Source organism: Aplidium turbinatum, chromosome 6, assembly GCF_918807975.1.
Source record: "Aplidium turbinatum chromosome 6, kaAplTurb1.1, whole genome shotgun sequence".
Taxonomy (NCBI): Eukaryota; Metazoa; Chordata; class Ascidiacea; order Aplousobranchia; family Polyclinidae; genus Aplidium; species Aplidium turbinatum.
In genome coordinates this window covers 20080953-20105675 of record NC_137477.1, presented here as the reverse complement: position 1 = coordinate 20105675, position 24723 = coordinate 20080953, and the positions used below count along the sequence as shown (strand labels likewise).

Sequence of the window (24723 nt, the reverse complement as noted above, 5' to 3'; positions counted from 1 at the left end):
GAAAAGCTAGAACATGGTGTCGCATGATATTAAAACAGCCACTAACTTTTCTGATATCTAGACCATTACAAACCGTCAAAATAGGTTGGAAATACTGCAGCAGGAAAGGAGAACATTAAAAAAATAACAGGCGCCCAAGCACAGACAGTGTTAAAAAACTACTTGATGAGGGTCTGAGCAGGAGAAATCGACTTTATGAAACTAGCAGTGGCGTATATTCAGGGTGTTCAAGGTGTGCACTGTACACCTTGCACTGCACACCCCAAGAAATCCAGAAAAAAAGAAAATTTCCATCGGTTGTCGATGTTCTTTACTTTCATGATATTGATATTCTAACATCTTGCTGCATGCTGATTGCTTTCTTTTCAATTGCAAAACTCGTCCCCTTCTAATATTAATACTCCAACGTTTGAGGTCATTGCCTTTAATTTTTTTCGGTCATTACCTTTAAGCTGGGTGTGCACTGACAGCTTGGCGAGTGCTATTTAAAATAAACAATTAAGAAAAATGACGTCACAAGGCAGCGAAAACAGCAATGGTTTTAGGTCAGCCAGGCTGTGCACTCGCTGATCTGCACACCTTGGCGCGTCATTGGGGGAATCCCAGGCAATAGCAAGTTTTAGCTTGTTGGATTAGAGTTTGAGGTGATCAGCGCTGGAAACAACTTTTGCTAGAACTGAAGCAAAAGCAAGCTTTCTACGACAAGGTAATTCAAAAATTTATTGCACAAACAAGAAGAATCGAATTATGCTATAGATGAATTTTCCTTCTGTAGTCGAGGTGTTAAACATTTTCGTTTTTACTAAGTAGGCTAGTAGGCTACGGCGGATAAAAGTACAGCCGACCAACATAGCAATCGACTTTCTTTTCTTGTTTATTATCGAGTTGCTTTGCTATTGTTTTTTGTTTTAACTTTCACCTGTTTGTTTTTAATTCGCTTGTACATTTCTCAAGGTGTTGCGACCGTGCCTAATCCTTGCATGAAGTAAATCATTTCCATCTCGAGCACGCTTTAACTTTCGCGTTTTTTCAGACTCCTGCTGTGTTATGGCAAGTAATATTGTTCGTTTTGATGGTCGGAAATAAAAAGTGAACTGAAGTATGTGACTTTAGAAATGCAACTTAATGTTTGATATTATTAAGTCTTTCATTCAATGCGCTGTCAAATAAATGTCTATTTTGTATTCTTCTCCATTCCGACAACATTATTTTTGTCAGTTCTGTTCATGTTCAGAATTTGTGCTGGAAATGCTCTCTGAACGCACCAAATTCAATGTTAATTTTAAAAATTTTCTGGGGGAGGCCCCCCAGACCCCCCGCTGTTGCTTTGCCGTCACTGAACACCCTGTCAAAGTGGTCACGGTACGCCACTAGAAAACTACCTGGTTTGGTTTTGAATCTCTATCCTCGGACTGACAAAACGCAGCTCAAGTTGTTGTGGCAATAAAAAAGGCTTTTTCATTTTTTTCATGGCTACTTTTTCTACTCTCAGTCGTCTGCTGAGGAAGCGTTGTTTATGGCCAATGCTCAGACATAACGCCGTACTTGTTATTAAACAGCGAAAAAGCCAAGAAGCCCAAGTAATGAAAATGGTTAGCCTCTTGCCATGCTGCAGCCTTTCTTGCAAACAGACAAACATGTTTTTCGTCTCACTAACGCTGGTGATTTATCTGAAAACTTATGTTTAACACGTAGCGGGCTATTCAAATATCATAGGATGCCTGTTGGCAAGGGTGCAGGTCAAAACAGTAGTCTACGGTTAATCATTTAAAAAATACTTCTGTGGCGTTATTGGCTTAATGTATGTTTCCTTGACTAAAATCAAAATAAGTGTTACAATCACTACGATTACTTTTTTGAAACATGTTTTTAGTAAATCTGGTTGACTGCCTGAGTTAACTGCAATGGTAAGAACTCTGGTATGATGCTGAAAAGGGTGCCGGTTCGACACCTCTCAAGAGCATGTGGCCGTGTCTTTGTTAGTACACTCGAGGACACGCCTGAAGGTGAACACAAAGGCTGTTTTCCTTGGCTTTCCTTCCTTTAATCTAAATCTTCAAGAACCAGGCGCAAATCTAGATACAATGAAAAACAAATAAAACTGGTTTTGATAATACATGCTTAATGCATAAATGGGTCAATTTCTGAACGCTAATTTGTAGCTAGGCTACTATGCGGTATGTGTGGTGACTATGAGTTTTATCTGTCGAATTTTCGGTATTTTCTAAGTAGGCCTATTACAAAAATAATCGTGTTTGGCATGAAACTTTCCTAACAATCAATGAGACTTATTATGTTATTAGGCTACTCTCTGGTTCAGTAAGTAAGAAGTGCCGGTCACCGAATTACACATTTCTAACTGAAACTCCTGTATGCTTTACAGTAAACTTGATAAAGTGGCCTTAGATTGGTATTGTTCAGTGAAAACAATGAAAACATTGACAGTTTTAGTGTCTTTTATTGCTTTTTCGACGTACTGTAATAACTCATCTTATATAAACTGCACAAATTCTTACAAATTAATAAATACTGGAAAACGCATAATCAACATTGCACTCAAGAGTAAATTGTTTCGTCCTTTGCCCACTCGCGTTCCACCGCATTGATTTGCGTTTCGGTTCACTGACCCGACGACGTTCTAGTTCAGTGATTACAGCAGGCAACCAATGCCAAGTTTTGGAGCTGGATGAACTTGAAACAACTTGATTGACATGATTCACAAGAATTAAGTTAAAATTTACAAAATCCAGTTGCTACGAAGTACAATGGCATCAACTCCATCTCAACAAACGTAGAATCAGCAGTGTAGAAAAAAAGTTACATGTGTGAACAATGACACAATTTTAGGAACAAAAATACTTGTCATTGTGATGCAATTTACATGCACAAAATGGAAATAAACGATGACACAACTCAAACGAAACAAAAACTACTTTTAGGTTGTGCAGGAAGTATTAACCTTTCGCCATCAAACGGAATTGCCTCGAAATTTATGAAACGACGATCACCACAACAAGAAATAAAGTGGATACTGTATAAGGACTATCATTGGAAACAAAACGATTAGTCGAAATACGAACTAAATAAGACAATATTTAAATATACACATGCGCGAGAATCCAGCGTGTTGTTTAGAATGGAAACGTCTCAATACAATATTGATTTTATAATATAATATTTTTGGATACTTGGCTGAAAAAACACAGTAACAAGCTTTCAATATTGTAGATATTGACAATCGGGAAGAATGGCCATGAAACTAAATCCTGTGAATAATAAAAGTTTGGACTTTCACCTGGCACCAAACTTGATGACATCCATCGTTTGATATAGGTTTAAGTTTTGCACCTCTTTTCACCATTCCATTGATGACTTTAAAGCAATCAAAGCATCTCAATAAAATTTTAGACTAAGCACAACGATTCCAATAAGTAAAAAGTCAGTCAAGGGTCTTCAAAGATCAAAGGATATCTTTGCTTTTCATGAAGACGGTGGATACATAATAAACGAATTCGCATTTGAGGTATACCACGACTTAAGAAGAGATTTTTTTTCAAATATTGCAAACTCCTTTTAAGTAAAATTTCTACAACATTCAAAATATTCGGTCAAACAAAAAAACACACAATCGTTGCATATGATGAGTGATGACTTTAAAATAAGCACTACTTAAACCGGCAGTTTAAATAGGAAGCTATATTGGTTCAGTAAAGCCGTCACAAAAGAAAGGAAGCATAAGGAAAGTCTCACTAGAAATATCAATGTTTTCTCTGGCTTGACTCATGAATTTATTCAAAAGTAAGCTTATTATGAATTGGTGATCAATGAAGTAAAAATCACTTGTAAGATTTCAGAGAGAGTGAGAGAGAGAAAGAGAGAAAGGGTTCTGGCCTTGTCATCTCAGTTGAAAGAATTTCATGGCAACGGTATATCAAAATATCGGACATGTTCTGTCTTTAGGCCTGCAGAAGACTTGCGTGTGACTAAAATCAAGCCGCTAGTGGATGACAAATGTTGAAGAGAGTACAATGCTTTGTAATACATCATCAACAATTTAATTAATTTATTTTAACATAGCGCTCGACCACATTAGGATCACTTGACAGTTTATTAAACGTTATCTTTGCCAAATAAAACTCTTTACTAAAAAAATTATTTCTAAATAAAACAAAACGAAAGCAATTATGACTTTTAGGTAAAATTAAACTTTGTTCCAAATATTCTTGCTTTAAGAACACTCCTAGGGTTATAGATTATAAGCATTCATCATCGTATTTCCGTACAAACCTAGCTGGTTACGGGCTTCTCATTCAATGCAACGGTTGCTGTTATCAATGGGTCATTTTTATTACATTATTGTCATTAAAATGGCGAGCTCGTCCAAACTCAGAAACCATGTTCTCGATATTTCGAAGTTCTTGCACGGCGTTTGTGATCGTGCTGGGTTTGTTGGAGTTGACCACACGTAAGCTGGATGCTTTGACGCTATCGGAAGATTCAGATGTTGATCTCACTCGTACAGGTGGAGAAGTACATCCTGATAGCGGAGAAGAAGTTCCAGACAATCTCCCTTGTCGAGAGATATTCATGTAACTTGATCTATCAAGAGAGTTTGTTGCTTCTAAAGGGGATCGAAAGTTAAATGCAAATTGAGGCGGAATTGGATACGGGGCAAAACGTGATTTTCCTCCGTTAAAAAACGTAGATCCTGGTGAGTGATGCGTTGTCGCGTTAGCAGGCGATGATGGGACTCTAGGAAAAACTTGGCTTAGGGGGATATCTCCAACTGTTTTCAACGAGTTTTGCCTAAACATATGATCGGCAAGGGAAAAAGAAGATAAAGACTGCTCGGACGAATCTAGTCGGCTGGCTGGTGAGGTTATTGATGATGATCCAGCAGAGTAATTTGCTGCTGCCATGGCAGCCCCATAAGGAAAGAAACCAGCGTATGGATTTAATGCGGACAAAGCGTGGGGACTTTGGAAAAAAGATGCTATTGTGGATGGGTTTGGTCTTGAAGCCATTCCACCTGAAAACGGCGACGTCGGTGATGACGAAGATGCATGGACGTGCGGAGGATTCGGCATATTTCCTGCAACCGCTTGCCACAAGGCTGGGTGAAACATATGACTAAGGTGAGAGTAAGGGTTGCTGCTTCCCATTGCGGCCGAAAGAGCTCCCATTTGAGATGGGTGAAATACGGGATAACCAGCTGGTACTCTTGGTAAAAAAGAACTGGAAAAATTGCCTAACCCCACTGGTGATGGGTGAATAGGGGTGTGTGACGTTATATTGGATGACGGTGAATCATCTTTCAAACGCTTGTTAGGAGATGCATTATTGACGCCATTTGAAGGAGGAGAGGCGGTTGTTTTGTGTGAAGGAGATAATTGTACGTCCTGTAAACCACTCGACATGTGTTTTTCATTGTAGGATTTTCGTATGTCATGGCTGTTGTTTTCATTTGCAGGATTTGTGTTGTCCTTGCAGAAAACTCTGGAGATATTCTGTTCCGGTATCCTCGTCTCTCCAAAAGGCGAAGACACTCTTCTCTTCTCGCTGTCGCAATCCATCGACGACTTGCGCTCTATGCAAATAATAAAAATATTAAAACTTTTTTCATCTTTTGACTGTATAGAATACTTTAGACATGTACTGGTGACATTGCAATTTTAAAATCAATTTTTCTCAGAAATTCAAATTGATGCAAGACCATAATGAGGCACGTTTACTGAAGCTGAAACACTTTTGAAAACATAACAAGTTTTTTAAACATGAATTGTTATGGTAGTTATACTCTCATTTCATTCAGTCATGTCGCATGTAAATAGGAGAAATCTCATTTTAATATACCCATAAAAGTTTCCTTCTAGAAAGCTAAAAAGTTAATCTTACACTTACCTTTGTTGTGATGATGTGAAGAAGAATCATTTTCAATCTTTCCTGCTTTATCATTACTTAGCTGTTTGCTGGCGATCTGTCTGTCTGGATGGAAGTTTTGCCTGTTGGAAGCAGAATGTGTTAAATTGTTTAAATTCTTCCAAAATTAAAATCTTATATATTTTTGTCGAAATGCGACTTGACAGTGAAAACAATGAACCTCAAGCCATAAATCACCTTTTTTCACGTTTTCCGCTCCCTGAATCGCGAAATCCTTTTGCAAATGGATTGTGGTCAATTTTCAACTGCGTGATCTAAAATAAAACGCAAGGTTAAATCTTCTTTACCGACATTCATTGTTTGGATTAAAAACTGAAAAAAGTGAACATAACAACGTGAAATAGGTTGTTTCACTACAACCTACAGGATAAATTATAGCCTAGCCAGAATTGGAGTATTTTTTGTTTATTCGTCTCCAATTTGCGTTGCTGCACTGAGACTGTCTGCTCTGCATGCACTGATGTTTAAAACCAAGGTACGGCTGTTTATGCGCTGAAAGTCTCACCAATAATCGTAATATTTTCTTTAAATATGGGGAGTTAATTTCTAATTCAAGTGTTTGGAAGAGTCTAAAGCGAATTAAGAAGTACTTCCTCAAAGTACTACGTGTATTAAATGAGATATTTTCAAGGGCGTTTTTCTAGAATTCAACGACCCATAATAAGCCTTTGCAAGTCGATCGAGTTTGCGTTCTCATGCCAACGCTTTTGGCCATATTGGCGAAGCGTCGCCGTGATTGGAACACAACTGATAGCGCCACGGGAAGCGATTTTACAAGGATAAAGTGCGATTAGCGGAATTGACCGTGGCGTCGAAGCCATGCAGCGTTCACAGCGATAATAGTTCCAATCCGTCGCTCTGACGCCGGACATAGAATTTTGACGACTTTAGCCAGACGTTAGTTGCAACTTAAACAAACAATGCTTCGAAAGACTGGCTTTGTGACAAAATAAATGCTACAAGTAAAGCATACGATTAAGAAAATAAACACAGCGAAAAATCCCATGTTCTTATGGAACGTTTAAGCTGATAGAGCAAATAATGACAAGGTTAAGCCCAAGTCCCGTCACTACAAAGCAGTGAACCGTAACGATTACGTAAGATTCGACCTTATTTCAGATTCGACTCTAAGAAAATATATAGACTTTTTCAGTTCCTAGCGCTTTTACGATGCAAAGCGCAAAACGAGTATTTGTTCGACATTGAATCGATTGTCATTTTCGATCGTGTAATGGTTTGCGCATTTTCTTTGGAGGGGGTCAAAATTTAAAGCTAATCTTTCTGAAACTGCGTGGTATTATGCGCATCAGTTTATTACAGTGACGTTGAAAGCGTTTAACCAGAAATAACAGAGATCTTTGCAATCTAATCTTAAACTTCAAGTGTTCTTCCTTGCTCTTTCGTACTGAGATAATTCAGAATTGGGCAACACCCTTTCTGTTTCTAAGTGTAGAATCGGGTACCGAGACTTCGTGTCGCCTCCTGCATTATCACAAGTTCGTAATTCGATGCAAACAATCAAAATGGCGACAGTCCCCGGAGAACATTGTAGAGTGCTAATTGGTCAGAGGTTTTATTTATTGCTTCATAAAGCATTTTTTAACAAAGTATGCCGAGAAAAGAAACCAGATTAATTGCAAATAATGAAGTAAATAAAAGCTTTTGAACCTTCAAGCGATAAACACATTCAGCTACTCACTAAAACGTGCTGCAAAAATATGCCTACATCTGAACGTGGAGAGACATAAACAAAACTATAGTTTTTATGCACAAAAAAAAATCAAGACTCTTTAATCCAGCCAAATGCAGTGGGCTACTTTATAGTTATCAAGCTTTTTCCCGATTGTTTCAAAAACACTTGCAAAAACTACAAAGCGGCAATTTACATAAATTTTTAATGCGCGATCTATGCGAATGTGTAAATACTATTCCAATTTTATTTGGCATCATTTTGTCGGCAGTGCTTAGCAGTGCGAATCTTTTTATATCTAGACAAACACTCCAAAAAATTTTGAAAAAATGGTACTGATATGGATATTTCTTGTGTATAGCAAGAAAGATAAGTCGGGTCGGCCTAATAATCAGCGGAAGTTAATGGTGTCGTCACAGTTACGCCACAATAAAACGAATGTTGGCTACAAAGCCTTAGCGTTTGTAATTAGTAATTAGAGGATATCAGACCATAAAAAATGTTAAGGCAAGCAATCTCTTGTCTACCTTTTCGTTTTGATAAGCAGTCACAGCAATAAACTGCATTTCTTTGAAAACGTAAGTTCTGTAAGAACAATAACAGAGCTTGGATAGATCTCCACATCTCACAATATGGAATCGAGGTTGGTACTTGTGCATTGAATTCAAAACAGTCTGAAATCGTCAAAAAATTGTTGAAAATGCATATTCCGTATTCACTACTACCACATCCCTTCAACGTAGGTAAATGTTTATATTTTGCTACAAGACCACTAAATAGTCAAATAGTCAACCGCCACTAAAGTAGCGGTTGACTATTTGATATTTTGTTAATTCATTTTCATGATTGACATTCACATATTCTAACCACACGGTGTAAAGTTCAAGGAAACGCAATTGATTATTTTTTTTTCATTGTGGGAACAAAACAACTTACATGTCCACTTGGATCCGCGATGTTGTTTGTTAGTTTTACTTTGTGGAAAGAAACTCCGGCTTTGTTCATCCATTGTTCCCCAGACGCTGGAGAATCAGTGTGGAGAAACATCCTCCTCGGGAGTTCTGGATCCGCTTTTCCTGCCACCATCCATCTGGAGTTATGGAATTTGTAGCGACAATCATCTGCCGGAACGATGTCCATCATCATCACGTACTTCGCATTTTTATTGAGTCCAGATATATTCACTTTGAACGAAGGAAACATTCTCCTGAAACCAACAATCATGAACAAGGTTACTGTCGGTCCTTGTGGAATTTGAAACCAAATAAAGAATAAGAAAAAGAGTTTATAGATATTTTTGTAAAACCTGAAGCTTTTGTGGATGTTCAAATATTTGTTTGTATTGATCTATAGAGTTGGTTGAGCGATCACTTGCAGCTAAATAAAAAGTTACTGTATTTGAAGACCCTAAAAGTATTAATGTTTTCTTGAGGTTGTTATGGTTTTGGTGACAATACTAAAGCTCCTTTGAAAGGAGCGCTTGAAGTTTCAACATAGAGGTTGTTCAGGTTTGAACCATCATCCTCTCAACTGTGAACATCTTCTTAAAATATTAATAGAATTAATGACATATCCTGACTAATTTTATGTCAATGAAACGCCATTTAAAGATTTGGTATGCACATCACGGTATTTCTGCTTGACCGACCGCAAACCGCTCATCTAAACACGGTGACAGTGCAGAAAAGTCACCGATGTTGATCAGTCGAAATTCGATGCTGTCCCACTGGAGACAATACGATATAATCGTATTTGTTTAGACAAGCAAGCTTTGACATCATTGATCCGACAGGACGACTGTTTTGTAACGAAGTCCCAGCAGCGTTACTTGTCAGAAGACGAGGTGCTGTATGACGTTAAAATATCGTGTTTGGATGTTGAATTTATGAATAGATAGTTTGGTTAAAACTGACAAAACTGCATGTGTTACTAAGATCTGGTTCTCACAAGGATAACATGGACCTGACACACGAAACAAAATGATTTAATGGCATTATTTTAAATCTCAACGATTTTTAGACGGTCATCTGTGCATTTTGTCAGCAGGGGCATAACAGTCCTTTTTATGACGATTCTTTTCACGCATGAATGGCCACAGTTTACTCACAAATCAGTTGAATGACGTATGTAATCAAGAGAGCATTGTCTCTGTAATTGGTCGTTGCTGTTTCAATGGCTCGACTTCTACTTTTTCTTTTGTTTAGCAGTTGGTAAATTACACAAGCTCAAAATGGAAATAAATTGACTTTATTGTATCACAAATACACACAACACAAAAGTCTTCAGCTAGTGATGAACAGTTGATTTAAAAAATCTTTGATTGCCATAATTATTTGTTGGTTTATTGTAAATGTAATGCCAATGTAAAGACGATGGTTTGCCAAAAGACACTACAAAAAGTTATGTTACATTTACATTGAACAAATACATTGCGTCAAAAAGTAAAAAAAAAATACAATGAAAGTGAAAGGCGAGTTTGATTTGTGTGCTTTGCATTACTTTCACAATATATTTCGTTGATACACGGTCAATAAACACGAAAAAACTAGCACGAACAGTCGTAATTGCGCAGTAACATAAATTTTATTGTTTATTGTTGAAATTCACATGTTAGTCCATTGCGACTTCATCAGGACTAATAAAAAAAGTAATGTTCACAATGCGCAATTTCAACATATTTTGATCGCAGATTTGCATCATTATTTATAGTTATTTATTGCCAAATTAAAGTTTCTCTAATTTTCTCTTCTTTGTTTGTTAATAAACTTAATCGGGCTTAGAAAAAGAATTATGATTTCGCCTACGTAAGATTTGAAGTTAATTACAGACGTAGTCGAAACAAAGAAAGTCTATTGCTTTTCTGCTTTGTCCTTTTCAGATTTATTACTTCACAGTAGGAGGCTTTGCAAATACAATCAAATTCTATTGACCGTTAGACCGCACACGATAAAGCGAGAAAACCATGGACTTTTCGTTAATTTACAATCGTCACAAAAGTTACGATGGCGATAAAAGCTTTCCAGATCGTAAACTTTTCCATTGGACTTCGGATTATAGTTTTAAATTCATTTATTTCTTTCACTTTGGTTATCCATGGCTTGTTTATCTTCTTCATCATCCGTTCAGTCGTTTACGACTCTCGGTCACTCTATATGTTATCTTTCTCCACATCTATCGATCCCAAGCAGCCTCCTTCAATTCATGCACTCCCATGCCACTGTCATTTCTTTATGTCATTTCACAGCTTGTTTGTGCTTCACTCGATAAAGCGGTTTGTATTGCAATTTCCAACTCGCAAAAACTTCCAATATTGATATGTTCCCATGTGCAAATGTTTATTTTTGTCGCAACAGGTCAGTTTAATCCAAAAAGAACAAAGAAAATTAATTGCTGTTTGTGGTAGGCTACGTTATTTTTAAATAGTAAAGTTTGAAAAACAGTTTTAACAGTCATGTAATTTAAAAAAAAAAAAAGTGAATTTGTTTTACCGTATGTACTCCCAAAATAAATATATATATCTATATTATTTTATTCTTCGCGCAACACGCAACAGCAAAATAAATACGCCTATCAAAAGTGGCCTACTTCAAAACGCAAACCACATGCTTACAAAAAAGTTGCTACACTAAACCTGCCTGTTAGCAACAAAATCTTACACGAGAAATTTACTTTTAAAAATAAGCTCAGAAAGTTGAGCAAAATACAAAAGTTTTTTTGTGAACACTTTTGGATACACAACGTTCCAGGCAAGGCAAAATTTTTGTGGTGTTTTTTTGTACCGTTGGCGACTTGATTCTTACCCAAAAGATCATCTGACTTCCAATTGCTGCTAAAGTGTCAAAACATACATTTCAAACTGTTGTAAGTGAATTTAACCGTTACACAGGGGCCGTGTCACCTCTTGTAAAACCATTTATTCTTTCAAGTTACCCGTGAATTCGTTGATCGCCTTAAGATAAAGTGGCTTAAATATTTGGACAAATTCTTAGGTAAACAATGCATGTCATGTGATCAATAAGCTGTAACCTCCATGAACGAGGTGACGAAGGCGAGACACCTTGTCGTCATATATGATTGTGAATAGACAAAATAAGTGTTGCAAATTATTCTCAAAAGAAATCTATTTTCAATTCAACGCGTGTGGTAATTTTACTTCCATTAGTTCGCAAAAAAAAATGTTAAACTTTATTATGTAAAATGTGAACTGCAATACAGATTGAGAAAGCTTTTTGCAAGTATTGCAAGTATAGAGAATTTCAAAATATCTTATTCATGGCTACTCCGAAAGACACATACAGTGAGTTTATTATACAGTGACTATTATATATTTCTTTCAGATATATAGACACGAATAATGTCTGAAGGCGTGGAGTCCATATAAAACTGACTGAAGAGCTATCATATCCCTTCGGGCTTTTTCAATAGAAAACTTAAACTTGATTTCTGCAGCATCGACAGTAAGCTGAAGCACAACTATTCTATGACATGGGATGGTAATTATACTAATAGAGACTACGAAGCAATCATTGCAAAGTTAAATACCGGATATTTAGTCACCAAAACCAGCAATTTAATGAAGAAATTTAGATGGCACACCAATGTTTTTAGACTTTTTACAGCGTCAAATACGATAACATTTAAAATTCAGTTAGTAAAAATCATTCGCATTTACTGTTTATCATATGGATTGGGCTCTACAGTACATTAACAGTGCCAGCAACAAATTCTAATGTATCACTTGTTGAAACTATTTTAATACAACGACAAATGCTTTACATCGGTCAAGATGTCGTCATACGAAACGTAAGAAAGCTTTTGTGGTTGTCAATCATCTCACAGCTGTCAATCATTCACAAACCAACCAGAAGAGACACGAAAGAATCTAATAACAGTCTTAAAAAATTAAAATTGAATTCTGTATTCAAGTTAAAATGGTGTTGCTCATTTCAGCCACAAAGAACCATTCATTGACGCCTTGGCGTCGAACCCATTCAGAAGTGTCAAGGTAGAATTGTAGTGTTAAAAGTTTGACGTTTTTTGTGCCTTAAAAGTAGAGTAGAAAAGATAGTGATGAAGCATAAACCCTTGACTGTTGACCTGGTCGGCGTCTGCAAGTACAAAAAGCTGCAACACTGACTTTTAATGGCAAAGTTCAAAAGTTTCTGGGTGGATAATGCCAATGTGTACTTTATGTATTGCCTCTGTGAAATTTCGAGGCAAACCTTTTGCTAAGGCTAAAAATAAAATACTCTGCACTAATGTGTCGGTTCACAAAGGCATTGTTTCCTTATGGAAGGGATTTTATTTAAGAATTTACAGGAAATCTCCGTTTAGGGGAAGCCAAAGCGGCACAAATGCAAGTTCATAATAAGCCCTTCTGCGGTTTCTTGATTGGACGTTTTACAGTTACAGTTTTTAAGTTGCATTCGTGATTGACTTAAACGGTTTGAATTTGGCAATCTGCGGCATTACAATAACCGCAGGCGGCAAGATGGTAAATGATAAAAGGTCGCAACACGTTAGAAAGTTGCCGCTACAAGTGTTTCAATGTTCCCACAAATTAGTCTTGATTTTACATAAATGCCTCTATTACTTACGTAAAGTAATAAGCGTAAAGATGCTATCCCACAAACAGAAGGCACATTTTTTTTGCGAAGTGGTTTAGGGATATTCATAAAGAACATAGAGTTGTTTATTTTACAACCTGACAATGAGCAGTTTCTACAAGTGAAAGCGTGTCATCTTCTATTATTATTTTGTATTCAGTTTCATACGAAAAGCTATATCATTGTTTTTATCTGATATCGGGCGCAAAAAAGTTATCAACATTGTTTGTGAGAAAAGTGAGAAAACTGAAAGATACTGATGTGATGTGCCATGGCCAAAACGTAGGGTCGTCGGACCACTCAGCGAGTGCTTCAAGCAATTACATTCCAGCTACTGCCAAGAGAATTACGTGCTCACGTCGCACTTGCTTGGTCATCACTTGCCAAACTGAGTTTGCTGATTGTGACATGCCAATTAATGGCTTGCTCAGTTGTTACTTGCTCAGTTTCATCATTTACCAACTTGAGCCACTTGCTCAAATGTTGCCAGCTCAGTGGTCACTTGCTTAGTTGTCGCTTGCTCACAATGCTCACTGCTCAGTCCACAACTGGTGACTTGTAGGAGACTCAAACGTAGCAGCTAAAGTAGTTCTTAGAAAAAATAACTTCCTCTACTCCACATCAAGTTACTGACTCCATGCGACAAAACTTGGTTACAAATGTTTAAGTTACAAAAATCCTTCGACCTTCATTCATTAGTTTGCAAACTCATGTAAACAACAAAATTCTTTTTCTTGAATTTTCGACACCAATGCTCTTCATGACGGTGCAAACTTTTACAATTTATTTTCTTGTACAAATTTGATCGTATTTCTTCAACGTGTCTTGAGTATTCAAAAACGAATAAACCCGGTTTCTTGACCTCCATTTAAAAGTTTTATCTTAATTGGCATTTTCTGTTCTATTATTACAGCCATCATAATGTGGACATAAACTACAGACAAAACCTTTCAAGTTTAAACGAGAAAGGTTGTCACCAGGACTTCTTGAGAAATGTAATTACCTTGTTCATAAGTTGTTTCGCGATTGATGTGGGCAATTTCAAACAGGCAATTTTCAATATATGTTTTTAATCATTCTAATCGCCAGCAGCATCTCTTGGGTATACACGTTGACGCTTTCCATGTTAGTTTTTAAGTAATTTCTGACGCAAATCACTTACTTTACTTTTGTGGATTGACAAGGACTAGAATGCTTGGCGCGACAAGTTGTGCAAGATTACGAAATCAAACACTTTCGGTCTATTTAACGTACTTTTATCGTTTTGCAACATTCAAGACAGAGAGTATAATTCGAATTTTTGACAAGGCGTGATTGTGACTTCTTTGGGAACCTGACGACAAAGTGCTAATAAAGATGCCTGGCTGCAAGTTATTGCCAAGAAATCCCGGGAGAGCAAAGAAACAAAAAAATTGAGACTAATTTCACATCTGTCGTGCTGAAAACAGCAGGAAATCCATGGAAAGTAATCACATAATTACAATGACAATCAAGGGCCCTTTTATACTGGGGCGACAAAGTCGCGTTTGCACTTTAACAATAGGATTTCGAGGAATTAAAACATAGCCTACTGAGGTGGCTGAGTGGGGACACATACCGCAGCAAACATCACGGATATAGTTAAACCAATGGTATGAAATTGAAAAACGAGCAATTTTTTAGGACCACCTAAAACCCTGCTATTGAGAGTCGAAAAATTAACTACCATATTATTGCTTGATTAAATTGAGGCCTGGTAATAAGTTTATAAATAATGCCAACATGCTAATTGCTTACTGGTCTTTTGACGAAATAACTACTTTGCTAAACAAAATGTGCGAACATATCATGATTAGGTGACGAAAGTTGCTAGCCTATGGCAAGAAGGAAGCTGAAATCAAAACAGACAAATCTCAAGTATGCCCAGTAACCGTTGGGTTCATTGAACTAATTACTTACTCCACCCCAAACAGACTGCCACACCAAAATTAGACCTGTGCATGTTAGAACGTTGTCATGTTGGTATACAAACTTTTTAACTTTTTAAAATAGTCACAGCACCTGATTATTAGCTATCACAATGCTTTCAAAATTGCCAAAGCCTATAGATGCATGGGGATAGTAACTTTTTATAGCAGCATCTTGCAAACTTCATTGATAAAAATCAGGAATCAAATTATGCGTTGCTTACGGCAATCAACAAACAATAGCATATTTCTTAGAAGTGTCCATGAGAGTCGCAAAGTGCCACATTGTTAAATATTTAAAAGATGCAAGTGTACAGCAACAACATCAATAGCGCAGTTTTGTCCCGACGCAACATTGTATTGGTCTGATTAAAACGAGAAAACAGTGGTGCATCGTTCTTAAAAGTTTGATAACATCTTTTTCAATGCTTAATGAGTTTGTAGCCTATCCATAACCCTGGATAGGTTTGGGTTATCAACACGTTCCGTGCAGTGAACATAAAATGGCCACACTGGTGTATTGTTGCAAAAAAATCATTAACCAGTGGCGGCTTGAGCATAATAGCACACATTTTTTGTCTTTGTAAACATTTTCTACAAAATTTGAGCATTAAGGTGAATAAGATGTTTTCTTTTTCACATCAACACATATTAATTGCTGCTGTGAATTCTCCTACAATGTTGTCATTATGACGTGGCAAGTGTTAAACTTCACCAAACAACGGCGGCCTAATAAGTAGGTAAGTTGTGCTTAGAGTCGATAAACCCGTGCGAAAGGAGCATGTTTAATATTTTGTCATAATCATAGTGAGAACAACTTTTGTCCGAACTTCGCATTCTCCAGTTGTCTGTTTGTTTGTTTTTGTATTGATGTCAAACGGGGATCTGTTTCACGTGTCTGAGGTGGTGCTGCTTCGAATCTTTGTTTTAGGTTTTAAAATGAAATTAGTAAACAAATTAGTGTTGGCGCCTTCCTCGACAAAAACAAATGTCATGGATTGGATGAGAAAAGAAATGTTGATTTAAACATGCGCAAAGCAGTTCTGCGCTTATCGTTTAATTTATAAATGCACTTATGTAGCATAAATCACGTTAAAAGTGCTATAAATTGTTGACATATCAAGACTTAGAAAAAGAAAAGGCTTTTGTTTTATAAATCTCATGATTATTTCACTGCCTTAGTTGCTGATGAATGTTGATTTTGTTTAAAAGTTTAAAGGTTTTTGACCAATGTACTCCCTCGCCTTAAGAGTAGCAGAGCAGATACAGAAATCTCCTTGTCAATATTCCGGATATTTAATATTAAGCAACTGTTGCTGAAGACACAAACTTTAAGTCCATGTAGTTTTACAAAACTATGTAGTTGAAACTTAACTATTTCCGTCAATGATTCTTTGCTTTGGTTTGTACACTGCAGTTACTTACAATACCTACTCTTTTATATTCACAGCAACAGTGGCGTCAAAACAAACAAAAATGAAGCAAAAAGTATTAATTTACATCAAGACTAATCACTGACAGTATGATCCTGGAAACCATCCAAATAAGATAAACAATTTCATTGCAAACGCCAAAATATTCCTTCATAGAATGACCGATTAAGGGTTTGGCGTCAGGGAAGTTAGACACCCATTGGCGTCAGTTGTACGAGATAAAACAACTAAAACCAGGACGCAGACACGAGAGCCTGCTCTTTTTAAGCGCCTGTTCTCGAAAACATCAGTTGTGAAGAAATGGAAGATCCACAACTCTGTTTTTACAATGTAATAAAGTTTAAGTAACACAAAAACAGATCGATTTTTTTCTCCTTAACGACCTAAATGTTTGTATTGAGATGGAAGCAAAGCATCAATTCTTCATCTTCCACATTGAAAAACTTTTGACATAAAGCATTGCAAAAATACTGGACTTGGTATGGACTTGCAAACAAGTTGCTTTGATTGTCAGAACGCATGAAGAAGTTGGATTTTGTAGTTGAGCTAGCCACAGGCATGTCATTTGCTACCCCAAACAACTACTGCTGCATGTTTTAAAGCGAAAACAGCTATAACATTTTTTTGTTAACACGCTAAATACAGCATTTCATACCGGTACTTTTGTTTTTGACCCGAACAGGTCATAACGTATAAAAAATAATCTTTTACTCAGCAATATTCGCGATGCCAATCGAATATATGCATTTGCAGTCCACGCGTGATCCCAACAATCTCAACTGGCAACATCTTTGTTCGAGTCATTTTGCATTCTGGCAAATAGAATCATTATTATGACGTAATCACGTGATTGACACCTGATTGGGTGTTTACTGCGAGAGATATTACGTTTCCGAAGACAGAGAATGCCGCAACCAGCTTATTTTAATCCACCCGTCAAAAGAGCAAACTTGTCTTATTTATCTGTTTTGAGTGGCGCCGATCAATCAAAACGGTCTTTGTTATAGGCCAAACTTGGCAAGTTTTAAACTGCCATCAAGTGCCAAGATCTTGATATTTATTTATGGTCATCAGATTTTCAATGTATAGTTCAGTTTGAACAATGTTGTGACCAATAACCGATTACATGTACGTACAAACAATACGTAGACAAAGAAAGTGAACGTACAGAAAGAGCGAATACTAAATGACGTGATGATTGGTGCATGATTGGTGACATCTACAAAGAGACAAAATTAAACTAAATGCATCCTTTGAGTTTTTGGGCCGTGCTAGCTACAACCATGTACTTCATCTATCCAAATAATTGTTCAATGTGCATGCACATCGTGAATCTAAAGACGTTTGTCTAACTCGCCTTTCTGCAGCAGACAGCTGAAAATCTCTTTCTCGGCGACACGCGTAGGAAGAACCTCAAAATGCGGTCAATCAAAATGGAAACCGAATAAATAAACTCTTCCGACTCTCTCTGCATCATCATCATCATCCGTTCAGTCGTTTACGACTCTCGGTCACTCTATACGTCATCTTTCTCCACATCTCTCGATCCCACGCAGCCTCCTTCAATTCATGCACTCCCATGCCACTGTCATTTACAATCGTGTCAAGCCATCTTGTTTTCAGGCGCCCCCTTCCTCTTCCTCCGCTCACCAAACCAAGCATGATGTCTTTTTCCATTGATTTGCTTCTCATTATGTGGCCAAAATATGAAAGTTTCTGCCTGACGATTCTAGCTTCTAGGGATATGTCCGGTTTAATTTGTTCAAGAATTTTCTCGTTTGTTATTTTGGCTGTCTCTCTGCAAGGAGGATGATTTCGCCGCCTATGATGAGGATTGAGGATTTATTGCAATGAGCTGACAAATGGAGACAATTTCAGCTTACAGTTATTGAAAACATGTTTGCGACAAATTATTTGAAATTTTTTTATTTGACTTGATAGTTCACAGAAAAGCTTACAAAAACTGTCATGAAAATTATTGGAAGTGTTAAAATTTGAATGTTTTTAACTAGAACTGGTCACATTTTGTTGTCACGTTTTCGTAAACATTTTTACCGTCATTGCTGATTTCCGACAGTCTAATGTCGCTTTCGACAACTTTATCAAAGTGCTGCAGCAGCAAAATGTCTGCCTTACCAAATTTATTTTTGCAAAATAATGTTATACGATATTTATAAGCAATGACGTAAATTTACCGTAGACAACGTTCCTGAAAAAATTTCTCTAAAGAATACCCTAAATAACACGTATTGTAATTCATTTGTTGGTGAAAGACGCAAGTGATGACTTTATTGGACTAATGCAGCAAAAAATGATTCATTATTAGAAAAGATTCTTTAGATGACAATTTTAAAACGAATTTAAAGTCAAAATGAAAATTCAATAGACCGTTCCCTGGCGTCGTTATGAATTTGAAATCGCTCTTCAAGTGTTCATAGGCAGTTTATTTTAATTATATATTTATTTATTTTTTCTTATTTTATTATTTTGTGAATTCAGACAAACTAAAAAGATAAAAAGTTTAGTTTTTATATATTCTTATTTTGCAATCCAAAACTAAACAGCATGTATCCAAACACCAAGCTCTAAAAAAGACCTTTAGGTCCGGAAAGTATAAAGTCATTCTGGAAGATCAATCCATGGATTTTTATACAATTTCAATTTTATCTTTGTTTGCAACAAAAAGAAACTTTGTAGCAAGACTTGCATGTAGATGCTGCTCAAAATTACTCCAGCAAGTCAGGAAAAACAATTACAGATTGAAATAACACATTTCCATCTATCATTGCTCAGGGCGACAGGCAGCTTGGCGCCATTCTGATAAAAGCAACAATGAATGAGTGTCAAATTAAACACAAGAGCCTTTCGGGTTTTAAACCTAACGAGTGCTTGTGTCAACGAGTAAGTAAACAGATTATCGCTCTGTAAACGATTACACAATACTTTGTGTTTGAGGTGTTTACTCAAGAGAGAGTCGCAAAGGCAGTTTTACAAACGCATGCGCAATCGATTTCGGGGTTCTGAAATTGTAAAAAATTTACGTTGTTTATCATTCACAACATAAATGCTATCAATAATTAATTCGCAAGTGTTGTTATTAGTTAGCTTTCCAAAATAACGCTTTATGACTGTTCACATCGGTTTCAAGGTCGTGCGTAGATATTTTGGACCCACTACCAATGCGATCTCCGGGCTGCTGCAGCGTAAAATACATCTAAAAGAATACAAGTTTCCGCCATCTCTAAGAAGGTTCCTGGTTCCTATAATCATCCGGAGCCCTGGTCGAATTGTACCCCTGAACTCTCTGGTTCTGGTCAATAACGCTGGCGGAATAAGTTATGCTTCAGGCATTTGCATGACTTGGTAATGATCAACAACCACCATATGCTGCAGTGCAGCTTTCTATTTGTAATGTCAAAGCTGAGTTTATGATTATAGAAATACATTTCTTAAATCTATGGAGTGGTGTGGATAAATTGCCACTTCAATATTCTATTTCAATAGCTATAAAAGTACCTCGATAAAGTTTTTATGCCGTTGTGGAATGGTTGAATAAGATATAAATTTGAAGCATTTTAGTATTAAGGAAGAATGTTTTGTAATGTCGTCAGGGTATATGCAACTCATTGAAGATTGCTTAACAAAAACTTCAACTAAAGATAGAGGATTGAACCCAATATATTCAAAAGATGATGAGGTGCTTGCAAGACGAAAATTGAAAATGTACAACTTTTAATTTGCATGTTTCGAAAGTGTTTTCCTGATCACAGTTTCTTTGTCTAATGTGAAGTTCCACCTACAATGCGGCACACAATAAAGATTGTCGAGATGGGTGCTAAAATTGCCGAGTAATTGACAGATTCACAGGCACTTGCTAATTAGCATTTACGTGATAATTTTTATAGAATCGAATAAAAAATAAATGAGACAACACGATCTGAAGTCTAAAAAGTGCTAGTTGCTGTGTTTACCGAGAGATATCTTTGAGCTCGGGCCGCCATGACAAAATTACATCGCCTGATCTTGCTCTTCAAAGAAGTCAATTTTATCCGATTCAATACGTGAATACAAACTTAAAAATTTGCGACATCTTAGAATATTCCTACCAACCATCTTAAAATATTTCGACCTCTCTACCAAAATTGTATCTTAGAATACCCTAGCCAGCTTATAAAGACAAGAAGGGGAATGTGTTTCTTAGTAGAGACGTAAATTTAAAAAAGCAAGTAGGTCGGTAGGTGTTATCCTTTCATCTAAAACAACTTTTTAATACTTTGTCATGTCTAATCTCGTATTTCATGTACAAAACAGTTATTAAACCTAACGTAGTACAGGGTATAGGTCTGTTGTTAATTCCAAGTTGGTAGTTTGTATTGTAATCGTCTAACGATTGTGATTAACAATTACGCTGACGACGCGTTTTGCGCAACAACATGATCGAAAAGATTTACCAAATATTTATGGCTTGCAATTTCACCAAACTCATGAACGTTGAAAAATATTTTGGCATACTTGCAGAATTTCTCGTTATTCAGGAAAGCAGCCCTCAACTGTGATACAAAGAATTCTTATTAACCATACACAAAGAGGCAACGTTTGCTGCTGAAAAATATATTTTTTTTTTTTCTGTTTTAACTTTTCATTTTTTTCTGGTAAAAACTAAGACCTGCTATTTTTCTGTACTTAATGTCTTCTTTTCTAATCTGCTTTTCCGTGTCACCTAATTGTATGAAAACGTGCTTGAAATTCTAGAAATAAACCATATACTGTGCTCCTATACGTAACGCTTGCGTCATAAACGGCGATTCCCTCAAACAATTCAGTACGTAAGAATAAGACAGAGAAATACAAAAATGCAATTTCATTCTAGAACGCACACTACTTCCATGTCACATTGATTCAATGTCTGTAGACTTTGAATCAATGTAAAAAGTTTGATTTTTGGCTTGGTTTTTACGTGTGTCCTGGTCACGTTTTAGAGAATACATCACATCTGCCCCAAGTTGTTATTTAATACAAAAAATTGAATAGCTGGGAATTATGCCTTTTTGAATGTTACGAAGTCATTTGAACCGTTTGATGGCATTTGCTTCATACAATGCTGTAATCATATGTAACACAGCAATCAAATTAAGCACTGCAAATTAATGAGTTGTGAATATGGTGACAATTAAGATTAAATGATAGGTCTGGTTAATAGCATCTTGCGGAATGGGGTAAATTAGTGTCCCGGTTTTGCTACACTTGATTTATGAATAATGTAAAGCGAAAATAATTCTGCATAAGGCTACAAAAAAGTTTCTGTTAGAATCTCATAAAACTTTATATATACGATACTTAATGAAAAAGTGTGATGTTTAAAGTATTTTTGTTGGTGCACGAATGCAGTTGTGCGCTTAGCAAAGGCTTTGCAATGTTTCTAGTAAAAAAAAAATTAATTAAAAAATCAGCAAAAATAGGAAAGTTTTTACTGGTAAACAATAAATTTATTGGGTGTTTTTGTTGTCAGTTATTCGTCATCAAAGTTCTTCCGTTGGCTTCAGAATCGCACCTTGAACAATCAACGGATCGTGACACCGACGGCCGGGAACGCGCAAACAATTAATTTTGTTATAGCGATTAAACTAATGGAACGCAGTGTTTGAATTTGTAGAACGTGCCATATTCAGTATTAAAATAACAAGAGGTGTTTTTAATCACCCTGATATGACGTCCAAAGGAAATCGTGGAGTGGTTCTATATTTTGTCTAACAAGAAATTATTTAGTTCTTTTCTTTCAAATTTTAGAAATATTTTTCAGAATCTGAAAAATACTGTCCTGTTTTATTGCCAACGAAGTTCAAAATAAAGAGATTTGATTTTTGATTGTTTTTGTTTGACCAGTTATTGACAAAATGGCCGAATAGCTCGCCCACCGAGCAGGCTGTGCAATTGTGCATGCCTTTTGGCTTTCCATTGTTTCCTGAATCAACAAAGAGTAGTCGGCTGCATATCTAACAAATTCGCATCTAGATAGATTTCAGATCGGTGGCTTCACATTTACACAAAATAACAAATTTTAGCGCAGACACGAGTATGCACATTTTTGACGTTCTCGATGAAGTAATCACGGTAAGTTGGCATTTACAGTTCAGATTTTTTCGTGAGTTCAAAGCGTTGCATCTCCAAAAATACAAAGCATGTTGGAAGGAAACAAGGAGCCAAATGAAACGCGCATGGGGCTTTTGTGACTGCTCCACAGCAACACGGATATAAAGATCAAACGTCTAACTTCCATGGCATGCCATGACTAAAAAAATTAGTTCTAAATCTATCGTTGTAGTTTCAACTTCATTACGCAAGAAGCTTTACTGATTTCAAAAAATCCCCATCACGAAATCAGACTTGAGGTTTCGTTCCAAATTCTTTAAAGATGTCATTTTCTTCCATCTGATGAGTTTATTTGCGAACAACTTAAGATAAAAACGAAAGTTGTACAGGTGGCCTCGAGGATTGTACCCTGTTTGTTTTGTTGGTAACTTTCCAGCTGTCTCATAACGCAGATTGCAATATTAATATCACACAACTTTTCAATGTGGAGCTGTAAACTAGGATAGATCACGCGCGAAACAGGTGTAAGGCTTTGTGTCGTCATATAGCCTCAAAAGTGACACTGTTGGCCGAGCTTTGTCAATGTTTGAGCAGTTTACAAGAAGTGAAAATGAAACTTGCACAATATTTTACGTTGTAACAATGTGGTTCAGATCTTCAATCATTAAGAAAAAAAAATCAAACGCTAAGTCCGCAATTTAGCGAAGATAAGAGTATTTGGTAAAATGATAATTTTATATGAATGTTTTCCTTGATATATTTTGCATATCGCCAAAAATATTTAAAAATGCTCCAAAAGACACTGCCGAAATATGCTTAAATGTAAACAATTGCATAAAGCAACGTTGAAGAATATGTTTTATTCTTGCCTAAACTTACACCTGGGAGCGAAAATTGTAATTTTATTGAACTAGAATGCAAAAAATTCAACTTTAGACTACATCACTTTGCCAATGACAGTAAAACATATGTTACATGGCTAGACTGTTCTCTGCCATGCTATAAACGCAAATCATCTCCATTGCAATCGTATTGAAAGTGTAGGAAAAGCGTTACTGATAAAATACTTCTAAAAACGGGAAAGGTGACTTGTGCTTTCAACATATCAATGCTAGCTGAACTCATGTTCGATATCTGAAGAAATATTTCATTTTAATTTTGGGTGATGAATTTACCGTGAGGTAAATAGGTGGGACTATTAATCGTAAAGTTAGAGTTTCATACCTTCCTGTTTTTGTTATAACCATCTCCGTGCCTCTCCGGTGAAATTCTTCCCAGAGCTTGTTATTGTCAAGCTCGACCTTCGGATCGTCAGGTTCGTTGTCATCGGATTCCGAAAGTTTTCCTTGCGATAAATCGTGACTCGAATTCCCGCCGATGCTTCTGTCAAATGCCGGTCCTAGGCCAGACGGAGAAACTATGCCTTTCGAAAGCATAAGCGACGACGCACAATGAGACATTGATAGAGCAGTGGGAAGGTATGGCGGTACAAAAAATGGCAATTCCATTCCTGGCCTGGATTGCATTATTCCTCCCGGGTTGTAGGCCGCCGACATTACAGCCTGAAGTGGGGAAATGGGGCCCTGTTTCACAGAATCGTGTAACATCTCTTTGTTGAGAAAATGATGAAAGAACGACGATTGTTCGTGTTCAGCAGATTCGATTGAACGAGAAATAGCTGCTGTTTCTTCTAAAACCATTCAGAAAGTATTTTTTATCCAAGACGTTAAATACAGATCATGCCAAGGAATTTTTCAGTAAATTTCCAAAATTGTCTGATACAGTCAGTGCTTTCCTGCAATATTACTATTCAATACTGCAGAACAGGGTTAGTTGCTATATTACACCGTCTGCAAAAATAAACAAGCTATTTTTCTCGTGAACAATTCGTACAATTAGCAATAAAAAAAAATTGTTATCAGTTATGTAAACATAATATTTGAACCTCTTTGTGTCAATTCTTAAAAATATAGAAAAATTTCTCTTGCCACAATCTTTTGAGAAGAGCCATCAGAGGA

General features: G+C 36.5%; 1 protein-coding gene across 1 annotated transcript; it reads right to left on the bottom strand.

The window, feature by feature from the left end:
* Positions 1-2438: 2438 nt before the first annotated feature.
* LOC145771866 (uncharacterized) lies at positions 2439-24488 on the bottom strand. Its single transcript, XM_082583612.1, has 6 exons — positions 23930-24488; positions 8567-8837; positions 8158-8304; positions 6118-6194; positions 5902-6002; positions 2439-5587 (listed from the first exon to the last, which is right to left on the bottom strand). Exons 1-6 carry the CDS (start codon positions 24403-24405, stop codon positions 4332-4334), a joined length of 2328 nt encoding a protein of 775 aa, XP_082439738.1. The 5' UTR covers positions 24406-24488; the 3' UTR covers positions 2439-4331.
* Positions 24489-24723: the final 235 nt, after the last annotated feature.

What these genes read in the sequence shown, in the direction of transcription:
- LOC145771866 (XM_082583612.1), bottom strand. Translation starts at nt 24,405, where the DNA reads ATGGTTTTAGAAGAAACAGCAGCTATTTCTCGTTCAATCGAATCTGCT. An exon ending in CTGCTTATCAAAACGAAAAG is followed by an intron (nt 6,195 to 8,157) that starts GTAGACAAGAGA and finishes GTTTTATTTTAG; the next exon opens with ATCACGCAGTTGAAAATTGA. An exon ending in TTCACATCATCACAACAAAG is followed by an intron (nt 5,588 to 5,901) that starts GTAAGTGTAAGA and finishes TTATTTGCATAG; the next exon opens with AGCGCAAGTCGTCGATGGAT.